The sequence below is a fragment of the Syngnathus acus genome, chromosome 6, assembly GCF_901709675.1.
Source record: "Syngnathus acus chromosome 6, fSynAcu1.2, whole genome shotgun sequence".
NCBI lineage: Eukaryota > Metazoa > Chordata > Actinopteri > Syngnathiformes > Syngnathidae > Syngnathus > Syngnathus acus.
The window spans coordinates 2,476,902-2,489,550 of record NC_051092.1 but is presented as its reverse complement, the minus strand read 5'-3'; the positions used below and the strand labels follow the sequence as shown (position 1 = coordinate 2,489,550).

Sequence of the window (12,649 nt, the reverse complement as noted above, 5' to 3'; positions counted from 1 at the left end):
GGACGTCGAGACGGGGAGAAAAGGGGCTTCGAGCGAACCCCCTCCTCATGTTCACCGCTAGCTTGGCTTCACCTATTAATCATGCATATCATTTCAATTAGTGAGCGTACCTCCCCTAGGCCATCATTATTAAATATTTTCCGCCCGTTACAAAATAACATCCTCACGCTCTGGTTTTCGGAAGCGATAGCGACAAATTTCCTGCCCTCGCTCGGGCACACACTCGCCGCTCATCCGTGCTCCCAAATAGGATCAACTATATCCTGTTTTGCAATTTCACCCTTATTGAATGAGCTCGTTATGACGCTCAGTGCGCAAACACTCTTGCCGACAACCCCGCCCGATTTGTCTGCTCGGTTGACGCCCAGCCTGGCGTTTTCCATCCGAAAAAACTGCGCGATTAATTTTGAATACCCAAAATGGAACGAAACAATGATTTATGGTGATAAATTTGATAAAAAGCGACATGATGAGGAAAACAATTGTTGAATGTTTAGTGTGTGTTGCAAATGAGATGACTATAATCCAGTGCACTGCATGACGTCCATGTTTTATTTTTTTGTAGTACCTTGACTAACCTCTATTCATGGCATAAAGTTTTAACTTGTAGGAAATTTCAAAATTAAAACAAAATGTTAAAATTTTACTGAAAGAATAGTTGCCCCTCAATTGTTAAAAGCTCGTTATAAACATCAGTGATGCTACATTGTGATTTCCTAGGAATGCTGTGATCATTTGAAAAAGTGCAGAGATTTATTATATTTATCTATTTCCTACCTTGTTAAAACAATTTCTGATTACCACTGTGGAAAATCAATTATGATCGTCTTTGAGACGATTGTTGTGTATTATTGTTTTATTGTCATATCAAAAAACAAATTGTGATTTCCGAAGTGTGCGGCTCTCAGTTTCAATTGTTTGGTCTTCCCTGTATATTGATAACTGTTCAGATGATCAAGTGCATTTCTGTATTCTGAAGTGGCAAAAAGAACAAGTCTGATTGCAGGTTGCACTGCCTTTTTTTATTCAGCAATTACCCATGCACTTATTATTTTGCCCATAATTCGCGTGTGTGCGTGTGTGTGCGTCGTTTTGTGTCCAACCATACATCACACACACACACGCACACATACACATCACTTCTAATGCTATTATTGGATCCTTTGTCGACAGTGTTTAGAATATATACAAATATAATCATGTGGTCAATGGGCACCCCCCCCTCTTAAAACCTGCAAAGAACAACACAAGTACCCCAAACCCAAGTGTATCTAAAATACATTTTAATCTTGCTCAAACTTATTTTTTTCCAACAATATTGTTGACAATATTCATCATCATCACCACCATTCTTCACAGAACTGTACAATCATGTAAATTGTTCTACATCAAGGCACGAGACAACAGCCCACGGGGGGGGGGGGGGGGGATTTTTTTCTGTTGGGGTTTTTTTGGAGGGGGGGGGCAGTCCTGGGTAGGCTGATAAGGGGCTGGATGATGCTACACGATAGGAGGAGAAAGAAGATGTGCCAAAACTTGGTGAGCACTTTTTTTTTTTCCGATTATACGAATGTATAAAAGACAGGAAGTGTACACAAACTAAAGTGCTTTTTTTTGGCGGGCCAAAAGCAAGATGGAAACTTTTTGGGATGTGAGTGTATGCAAATTAGGGCCAGTTCACTGTTGATTTTTCTGCTCCATTGTTGTTCTTGTTGATGTTGTTTGTCTTCCTTTTTTAACTCCCCAATGTTTCAACCTGTGTAAAACACAAAAGAAGTCAATTAAATAATTTTTACTGCTGATTCCATCACTGTGAGAAATTATGCTGAAATGATAACAATTTTTGTTAAGCTAAAAAAAAGTTTAAAATGATATTTAAAATGTCATTAAAATATAACATTGCTAAAATGCTAGCTATGCTCTGAAAATTTTGTCCCATCCTGCCTGACATTTTTTTATCGTGTACGTTATCCAAATTGTCCATTTACCGTATTTTGTTGTTGTTGTTCCCTATCCAGGCGCTCACATGGCGATGCTTCTCCTCCGCCGGCCGAAAGCTTTGGCACCGACGTTGGTGGGGACAAAGTTGCTGTTGCCCATCCCCCCCGACCGGCTGAGGAAGTCAGCCAGGCGATGGGTCACGCAGGTGGCTGTATTGCAGGCTCGCTTCTGTGCTGTAACGCTGCAGAGAAAATTCACAAGGTAAGATTCTTTTTTTTTTTTTTTTTTTTTATCAAAGCAGATTTTTCTATATTTTGCTCTTTTGTCCTAAGGCAAAATATCTGGTTTTGTTTTTAGCGCTGTTAAAAAACATACTGCTACTATGCTAGAATTTTAGCTCTCAGTTAATTTTAATAATTATTTAAAAAAACATGCTCAAATGTCTAAAAAATAATTAAAACGTAATTATGCTGAGATATTGATTTAAAAAATATCAATTAAAACATAACTGCAAAACTATTAATTACCACATAAATAAATATACGGCTTCCAAACGTAGCTATGCTCAAATCTTAGTTTAGAAAGATATATTATTATTTTACTATTTTATATAATTATACTAAAAATAGATGTTTGTGTGTCCTTTTTTTTTTTTTTTTTGTAGTCTTGTTTTGAATTTCTTACCTTAGTATAGCATGCTGGGCCTTCCATCCCATCAAATATCCCTTTCTGTCTTTCTTTCTTTCATTTCAGGCATTCGTTTACAGTAAATGAGCATTTGTTTGTCGGGGTCAAAGTTTACCGCACTAAATGAAAGTCAGCTAAGGCTTTCTGGTAGAAAAATATGTTTATTGAACAAGGAACATGGCGGCACCTGCTGATTAAAGTAGGTGTGTGTGTGTGTGCATGGGGTGTCTCTGGTGGTGAACAGTAAAGAACATCTGATTGTCTGACCTAGGGCTGGGCGACATGGCCTTAAAATAAATCCCCCCCCCCCCATAATGCGATTTTTGATTTAAGTTTATTTCCTCCTCGAGAAAATTATTCTTATCAAGTTTGTCAGTTTTATGTTATTGCCATGTGATTAGATAAATATTGATTCTGAACTCTTCCGGATGATGTACTTGGCACAGTTGCCTGCTGTTATATTGCATTTCTGTATCGAAGGTTATTCGTGGTCTTGGTACCAAATGCGCAGTTTGCCACGGATAAAATGTGACTTTAAATCTGTTGACAACAGAAGCTAAAAAAAAATAATAATAATGATTAATCTTCTTTTCAAACTAATCTCAATTCGCATCAATTCGCCCAGCCCTATCGTCAAAGACTCAAAATGGACGCCTGTTTCTTTTCTCTTCACGTCAGTCAGGCAAGTCGCGCCAACATGCTCTGGCCAATGAGGACGACCGGGAGGTAATGACATAGCAAGGGGGGAGGATGACGGCGTAAAAGGGCGGGGGGGTGGTTAGACGGCGTCAAACGTCTCGCCGTAGCTGGCGTAGCGCTCGCCATCGGGAGCGCCGCGCTTCTTGCCGGGCGTTCCCGCTCCCACGTTGGTGCGCGGGAACGTCTGCAACTTGTGCAGCTCCTGAGAGAGTTTGCCCAGTACGCAGGTGCTGAGGTTGGAGCAGCGCTTGGTTAGAGGCCGGGCCATGCTGTCAGAATTGGGGTACACAATGCATACAGATCACATGCACAGGGGTGGGATCAGGCGGGAGGAGATAAAACAAGAACATGCAGGAAGAATCATCGGATCCCACTGGAATTCTCGGATTTTAGTTTATTTCACTGAAAATTCTTGTCTTGAGAGCTCCAGTGGGGCTCCATTGTGGTTGTCTCCAACCATGCATATTCTAGACAATACGTACTGTTAATTATTATTTTTTTCCTTTCCCCTTTCATTCCATTCGCACGTTCATCGCAGGCATGCCAATCTATCTCGTGCTAGCAAACGTCCCTTCCTTGCATCATGCTCACGCATCCGTCCTTTCATGCAAATCTAATGCTACTCGCCCCCACTTCTCTTTTTATTTTATTTTTTGAAACTTCTCATTCTCATGCCAGCTACTATCATGCACACTTCATTCAAAGTAATTCTACTAATTCATTGCAAGTTCTTCATGCGGGAGTGCCTTCATGACTGCTTTGTTTTGTGTGATTGAATTTGAGGCATTACCTCTGACACTCATCTCTCACAACAATAACTACAGGATGCAGTCTCTGTGGAAATTACGGGTGAATGCCGGACACTGTCATTGAACTGAAAGGTTGTGGGATTAATCGAAATGTTTAATTGTAGAATGTGGAACTTGAATTTGGAATGGTTGGATTCGGTCAAGAAATGTGGAAGTGTGGGTTTAATTCAGAAATTTGATGGGAATTTTTGGGTGTTGAAAAAGTTCCCCGGGATTTTAAAGAATTCTGTTGATGTTAATTATAATCATAATAATTTGAGCGTGGGCGTACCTGTTGCCCTCAGCCGCCTGCTGCTGCTGCTGCTCCAGCTCCTCGGCCGTCATCTGCACAAACTCCTTGACGATGGCGTTGAGTAGCCGCCGCGCCTCGTAGTCCGTCAGCGTCACCCTCTCCGACATGGACTCCAACGCCGGTCTGCAGGTAGCAAACAAAGTTAAGTTATAATTAAAATGACCAATCTAAATAAATTGTTGATGCAAAAATTATTGTTAAAAAAATACATAATATATATATATATATGTACATATAATTATATATTTATTTTATTTTTTATATCTTTTTTTTAAAGTTTGTTAAAAATGTTTGTTAAAACAGCCACAATAGTGTGCTAGTTAAAAAAAAAAAAAAAGATTGAAATGATTGCGGTACATTCGAGGTGTGCTTAGGTGGTCCCTGGCCAAATGGGATGGCTGGATGGATGTGATGCGTGCGTGGGTGGGGTGGGGTCAAGGTGGCGCGGTGCCGGAGTGGGGGGACGTCACCGGCTAGCAGGGGGATGACGTCGGCCTTGAAGGGCCGCCCGCCAACGCAGAAAAACAATCTGCACAAAGTGCCCGTGCGTCTTAATGTGCATCTGCCGTTAGATATATTGATACGGATGCTTTTGCCAGACCTCGTGTAACTATAGACGTGCATAGACACTACATTAGGTGCAACTGCACTCTCCCGAGTACAAAAGCTGTACCCAAATCTACAAAGTTGACTTTTGATTGACACTGTTAATACGTTTATTATTGTGGTAAGGTGTCAAATATTTTTTTGCAATCTCTCCATGCTAAATAAGGTTATATTATATATTATTATAAATGTTCCATCAATTAGTATTTTTTATTTTTGATGAAAAATTTTTTCCTAATAGTACCTTAAAGGAACATTATTCATCCGTAAATTAAAAAAATAAAATAAAATAATAATAATAATGATAATATAAAAATAATATTTTTTTTCCCCCAAATATTACCTTCAGTGTTTCTTTCTACTACTTTAAATCGGGTGTTAATGGAGATTCCGGGCAACAACACCAGATTCCAAATGACCATGTACACTTGCATTAAACACTCTTTCCTTGTTTTTATTACGTTATCGTAATCCGCCTGGAAATGACATTGGCGTAATGGGATGCGACAACTTTTTAAGTGGATTAGCTTTGACGGCAAAGTGACATCTCCTTCAACCGGCTCCGTTATGGCGCACGATGCACGCTTGTTCTTATTCTTGTACCATTTCAACAAACGGGTCATGTCGGGTGACGTGTTACTCTTACCTGGCGGGGGCAGCTTGCGAGCAGTACATCTGGCAGACGACCAGGGCATATGTGATGAGGAACGCAGAGATCTTCAGCATGACCATAGTACCCCCCCCTGCACAACACAGACACACTCATACTTTTAAGCGTACACCCCAAAAATGATATTTCCGGACAATCTTTAATATCTCTGAAAGCATCCCACCAGGATGGAGGTACTGCCAGTTCTGGCAGTGGGCTGCAGGATTGTGTATGTGTGCGTGTGTGCATGAAGAGGATGAAGAGTCTGTGTGTGTGGGGGGGGCTCCATCTTAATGAATGGAAAAAAACTGTAACAAGTGTGTTAAAATGTTCATTCTAGTTGAAATATACGTAACTAGACTGAAATACGAGTGAAAACAAAACATATAGTGCTAAAATTAGTTAAAATATTTGTCAAAAAACACTGCTAAATTATTTGTTAAAATGTTTTTTTACTTAGACAATGGTAACTGTATGCTCGGTAAAGAAAAACTATGCTAAAGTTTTAGTTAAAAAAAAAGTTGAGGGGCAAAACAACACTGCAAAAACACAGTTAAAATGTTAGTTAAAAACATAACTGCACATGAGAATTAGTTAAAAATTGTCAACATATCTGCAAAAATGTTTCTTGATTATTTTTTTTTTTATCTATAGGCATGACTAACTTTATACATAAGTTTAAAAATTATCATTAAAATATAATTACTATAAATGTTTCTTCATGCATTAATTACAACTAAGCTAAGCTAAAAAATTTGTTTAAAATGTGTGAGCCATAATCAAATTTTTGTTAGGGCCTGATTAAAAAAATGAAGAAAAAAATTCATTAAAACATGGTAAAAAAATAGCATGCTGCACTTATGCTAAAATGCTACTCTTAAAGGTCCCCTAAAATTAACTGCACAAAAAGATTAGTCATTAAAAGAAACGGGGAAACCTTAACTATGGTAAAATATGAATTAAAGCCCAGCAATGTTAAAATTCAGAAATAGTTTCTTCAAACCGAACTAGGCTAAAATGTTTAAAATGTCAGTTACAACATGCTCAACTACTAACAGAGGGAGGAGGAGTAGGAGAAGGGGGATGACAGAGAGGGAGGAAGAGGTGGTGACTCCATCCAAGCTTCCCTGAGGAACCAGTGCATTAGTGTAATGAGCTGCCATTGCCTCACACACAAACATACACACACACGCACACAAACCTGCCTGACCGTTATCCCCAGACTTTTTCATTCCCTCAGTTTTGGCCCCCACTGCTATCATGTTAACCACAAAACGTATCAGCACAAAGTCAACACTCACCTTTGGCGAGAAGCAGCAAAAATGAATAAATCTCAAATATGCTGGGATTTTTGGGTCCGGATCAGGCGCTGCAAGCTGTGTTTTTGCGTGCAGCGGTGAGGCAGCGGCCCCCTATATATCCCGCCACCCGGGTTTGTGCATCGGCTGTGGAGGTGGTTAATTATCCCGCGGCCCAGCCAATGGGGCGATGAGCCGGGTCCGTCGACAACCAATGGGAGGGCAGCGAGGCACGAGGACGTCATTCCCAGTGCCTCTCCATTCACAAAAATGTGCCTCATTTGCATTGATGTCATTCATTAAATGGGCAAAGTTGCATTGTTTAAATCATCCTGCACTTTTTTTTTTTGGGCGGGGCCCTCTACTGGTGCGGGGTTACACTACACATTGAGGCTCTCATTCATAAACTTGTGCAATGATGTGAGTCACGACGCAGGCTTTGGCATAGCGTGTTTTCGGCATCTCACGAGCTAATACGAGCTGCGTCATAAGAGAGAAATCAACTTCTATTGAGCCAATGTATGTTAAGAAAATATTAACAAGGCAAAACTACTTGTTAAAACACAAAATTACATTAACATTTTTGTTCGAAAGAATTGTAAAACCAAAATGTTTCTTCAAACATTAAATTCTTTAAATGAGAAAGTCAAGTCAAATATATGTTATGTTTTTCCATGTCAATAATATGTTCTATGCGTCTCCACAGTTCTGAACATGACATTCTGATTAATATTTGAAATTTTGAACATGTTAAAAAAAAAAAGTGTTGGTGAACATTATTTTCCTTTAACATGTAACAAATATTTCAAGAAATCCACACAACTCTACAATAAAATGCGTGTTAAAATAATGGTCATTAGTAAGGTCAAAGGTCAAAACCACGACTCCAAGGTTATAATTAAAAAGTTTTGGTTCAAACATTGTCTTAAAATGTCTGTTGAAACATTGCCGCTTTCCTTCCTAGGCTGCTTAATCGCTCATCGCTCACACGCGTATTTGCTTAGCGTGTTTTGGTGGTCTCACGCCATGTCCGCTTCCAACACGAGTGTGGCGCGTGCTAACAAGAGCAAAGCTTCAAAGTCTATTGAGCTAATGGAGTGATTGGAGCCACTAACAACGACGGGGTGGACGGGCTGCCGCCGCCCACGCGCTGAGCAAACGAGTTGTCCAACCCCGAATCGATGGTTCCTGTTTCTCCAAAGCAATTACACAACGCTTTGTCATGCACCGTCATCTCGATAACTTTTCATCAGCCACCGCATGCGTGTGTGCCTTACTTAAAACACGAGTAACTACATTCAAGTGTTCAAACCATACGAAAATAGTACAAAAAAAATGGTTTAAAACCACACAATTAAAAAAAAGTTCATTAGAAAATAGTCAAAGCAATGTTAAAAAATGAGTCACGTTAAACAACAAACAACAAAATTATGTTGCCCAAAAGTTAGTTAAGTAAAGCTATTTCGAGAATAATAATAAATAATTTAAGTTATTTTGACAAAAGTTGTACTTTGTAGCGATTTTGTGGCATCTATTAGCAAACCATTTTGGAAGGCGGCTATTTGTCGGGGTTCACTGCTAATTGAATCTACACATGACTACACCAAAATGTTTTTTCGTACATTTTGGGGGCCAAATGTATATGTAAAACATGTTTGTTAAAACTTTAACTACAATGTTTGAACGAAAAAGTATTCAATAAGAACTTTTGGGAGCTACGCTGAATGCTAGCTAAAACGTCAATATGCTAAAATGTTAACTTCCACATTGTTAAAATATCAACACACACACAGTCCTCTCAATTCTTCTTCATGAGTCGGCATCACCGCACTGTCAAGCCAATGAACATGTCAGAGGAGCAGAAAAGGGAAGAGGCTCGTGCGTCATAGAGGAACCCCATTAGACACGATGAGCCTTTTAGTGCTATTGAGCTTAGCGGGCTCACCCGTGTCAGGTGCTAAATCATCTCCAGATACCTTGAATTTGCTTCTCACACTCCGTGAACTTTCTGTCCATACCTTCTGAATCCACTTCTTTGAGGGTCTTGTTTGCGTTCACATCTACTAAAAGATCTTTTCGTCAAAACAATGGGAAGAAATGACTTTTATAATCCAATATATCAAAAACATTCAGATAATTGTGTTTGGGTCTTGGTCATTTTTCCGGCGTGGGTGTCGTCCTTTCGGTCATTGGCATCGGGAACCACGCAGGCCATCCGGACTCCTTCAGACTTCCCCTTCAGTTCCTGTAAATAAATTTAAAAAAGAAAACAACTTTGCAGCAAGAGTCAATATCGTAACCTTTGAAAGCAGCAGCCCCCGCTTGTGCCGATTAACGCACTCGCACCAGTACACACTCTTGTGGTCCAAGTTTTCAGACTTCCTACTACTTCAAATTATCAATCATCTTTTCCAGATGATTGATAAACTAAAGTTTTGGGACGGAACCCTATTGATTTTGACTGAGGGCTCCAATTAGTTTGTCGGCAATGACGTCTTGGAAGTTATTGGCTACAATTTCCATTCCCAGCTGAGATTCTTTGTGATATCGAGGCAATTGTAAGTGCAAGATTTTAATTAGCAATGTTTAACTTACAGTAGTTGACACAGTTCATATCTATTTTCTGAAAGCAGATTCGATCATTTCCAGCAAGTAGCCATTATTTTTCCTTTGGCTTTCACGATAGATAGGCGGATTGACATGGCCACCTACGCGTCACGACGAGCGCGAGCTAGTTTGTGTTGGATATCGGCACAGAGCAGACTAACAAATGTGTCTTTGACTCTCGGCGAGGGGAGAAAAAAACATTTAAAGGCGGCACTTTCAATATTTTAAGCGCCAGGGGCGGCCCACGGAGAAACGAGAAGATGTCAATGTGTTTGCGCCGCGGCGTGATGAAGAACCCCGCCGGAGAAGAAGCTACGAGTACAAAAAAAGCGTCACACGTGTAGCGAGGTCACGGGGTCACGGCGCACGTGGTGATTTATGAATGGTTGCCCGCACTTGCGACGAAACCTCCCGGTCGCCCCCAGCCGAGGCGCTTGGGATAAATCACTTCCCAAGGAGAACCAGCACTTAAGTCATTATCCACCTAATGTCTTTCCATCTTCAAATCTAATCAGACGCTTGCCACCAGCGAGGAGGCTCGTAGCTGATTAAATGGCAGTTGGAGCTCCTGCGCTTCGGGCTTTTGTGTCGCGCAATGCTCTCTTGAGCTTTTCAGATTTCAGGTGGACTTTGCTGACTTTTTTTTTAATAAAAGGTTTTCTGGATCTATGAGCAAGAGAGTCTGGACTGTTCAAATTCACATTACAACTATCTGGCATTCCCGTTTGGGGCTTGGCGGAAGTCGGGCCTCTCCTGACTGCACTTCCACCACCCAGCCAGCAGGGCGAGTCTATTCGTATGCAGATGAAATGGACGATGGATCCTTCTAAGATTTTATGCGGTTGACTTGGCAAGCACAATGGCGGCCCACTTCATTCCTTCTTGTGTAATCATGATGAATGGAGCTTCTAAGGGTCTCCTCTGTGTTCCTGTTCTTCATCCGTTAGCGTCTCGCCATCGATTAGCCGGAAGCGTGTCTCTCCTTTTTAATCATTTATTTTTTTAATGAGTCACAACATCCGACGTCCTTTCCCAAACTGCCACGCTGATGGATGCTGAGTTTTAAAAGGACCGGTCATTTACTTTACGCAACAGACTGAAAAAGAAAGCACGGAGTGAGCACGTCTGCTGTGTGCTTCGCTTTCTCACACTCGGTGCTTCTTTTTCAGGCTATTGTGTATTCCGAGGAGCTTTCCAACAAACGGAGCATTCGTCAAATCCTCTCAAGACGCGGCGGATCCCGCATGACAGTGCGTCAGACTGTGTGAAAGCAAGCGGCTCCTCCCCAAAGCATCTTAAGAGAAACTTGGCCGGGGTGGCATGAGGAGTCATTTGGCTTTCAATCACGCCTGATCAACTTGGCGTGCATCCCGCAGTATTTATAGAAACTTAACGTTATGGGCTTATGACGGCTTGGCCTGCGCCCAACAATATGCTTTCATTCCGCTTCCTCTGCGGCAAAATCTCCCGCTCGACGCTTTTCTTTTTTTCTGCTCGGATCACCGAGACGATTTTTACGCTTACAGTATGCTTGCAATCGTCCGCTTTGCTGCAAATGGAGGAAAATCTCAAACGGATAAGACCCTGGTAAAAATAAAATCACTTCCAGCGTACTTTAATATCAGTTTCAAACTTATCTTACTTAGTCAAAATGTATCTTTGGCTTGGACGTTTCAGAGCAAACAAATTTGTGAATTTTTCAGCAAATTACTGAGTATAGAATTTCAAGAGAAAATCTGTTGTGTAACCAAAGCCCTTTCTAATAGAAAAATAGTGCTTTGGCACCATCTTGTGGCTGTTTTGTGCCAGGAACTATGTTGACATGAGGGTAGGAGCTTCTTTTGGCTGTCCAATAGACTCTTCAGACGTTCACTAGAATTAATTTGTGGCAGGTTTACTTGCTGTTCTTTACTGCATACTAATCTTAGTTCCTGTCTTTGTTCCCATTTTGACATTGATTGCAATGTAACACTCAGATTGTTTACGATTATTATAAAACTCCCTTGTACAACTAAAGGCCTCTCCTCTAATAACCATAAATCCAAACATGAAGTGAGCTCATCTGGCACGCTTCTTCTTGTGGACTTTAGTTTTGTGACTATTGATCGTCTGACCTTTCTGTCCTCACTCGCTCCGATGCGCTTTCTTCTCGGGCCGTGACGCTAACAAAGTCCATCGCGTAGCTGGCGAGCTAACAGCTACATTGGTGTTACGTAAACAGATTTTTGCCGTAGCTATATGTCAACATGCATCGTGAAACCTTATTTAACTAAGTGTTGATGACTAAGAAGAATATTTTCATGTTTTTAATCCTTTCCCATTCAAATTGGTATTCCACTTGCATGGCCTCGTTACTGTTTGACTTAGCTTAGCTTAATTTGAGGCAGACACTGGGTTGATTTTTTTTTTTTTTCCCCTCTTTTATATTCTTGGCAATTTTTTGAAGTTTTCTTGGGTTGTTAACACTCTTCTCAGTAGTACGTCGAATCACAAGACATATTTATTGCCTGTGCCGTCTTGAAAAAATATACGGTAAATATACACTTTAAATTGGTTTTACAGTCATCAAAATTTCCTGTTTTTGTCTTTGCGGTTGCTAGTTTTTCACTTGTTGCACATCTGGCTCATGTCCAGTATGTTTAAGTGCGTGACGTCAATGTGTGCACTCGCGTGACTTTGCAGTTGGCCGCTTATCAGACAAACGCTAAAATTTGATTTGAAATACAACCGCAGCCACTGAAAAGAAAAAAAAAAACTCATCAGCAACCAGGCTGTGACTCAGAGAGGAGTGTCCGGTCCCGCCCACTGCGCTTGTGGTCACTATTAATTAGTGTAATCACGGAGCAGAGCTGTACTACATGCTAGCAACATTTTTATGATTTGCTTGTAAAAGTGCAGCAGCACCACCAACAAATGTAATTGGAGGAATGTGCTGAGTGAAAAGCAGTAAAAAAGCAGATGAATAGCAATAAACAAATGCAAATGCCTTTGTCCGGTCTGTACCGCCTCGTCTTCCACGTTTTTGCGAGTGCTGCATTTTTAAATGAGCTTTGTAATAACT

The 12,649-nt window shown here is 40.7% G+C and overlaps 1 protein-coding gene across 3 annotated transcripts; it reads right to left on the bottom strand.

Moving 5' to 3' along the window:
• Positions 1 to 1,000: 1,000 nt before the first annotated feature.
• On the bottom strand, positions 1,001 to 7,087 carry LOC119124892 (calcitonin gene-related peptide-like). 3 transcript variants are annotated; one of them, XM_037255262.1, is made up of 5 exons: positions 6,985 to 7,084; positions 5,681 to 5,777; positions 4,408 to 4,551; positions 1,989 to 2,182; positions 1,001 to 1,756 (listed from the first exon to the last, which is right to left on the bottom strand). In XM_037255262.1, the coding sequence occupies exons 2-4, from the start codon at positions 5,764 to 5,766 to the stop codon at positions 2,023 to 2,025; spliced, it is 390 nt and encodes a 129-aa protein (XP_037111157.1). In that variant the 5' UTR covers positions 5,767 to 5,777; positions 6,985 to 7,084; the 3' UTR covers positions 1,001 to 1,756; positions 1,989 to 2,022. The 3 variants fall into 3 exon arrangements, with proteins under 3 accessions (XP_037111157.1, XP_037111156.1, XP_037111158.1); XM_037255261.1 differs by lacking the exons at positions 1,001 to 1,756; positions 1,989 to 2,182 and adding an exon at positions 2,556 to 3,596 and having other exon boundaries at positions 6,985 to 7,087; XM_037255263.1 differs by lacking the exons at positions 1,001 to 1,756; positions 1,989 to 2,182; positions 6,985 to 7,084 and adding exons at positions 2,556 to 3,596; positions 5,868 to 5,896.
• Between the last annotated feature and the right edge of the window lie 5,562 nt (positions 7,088 to 12,649).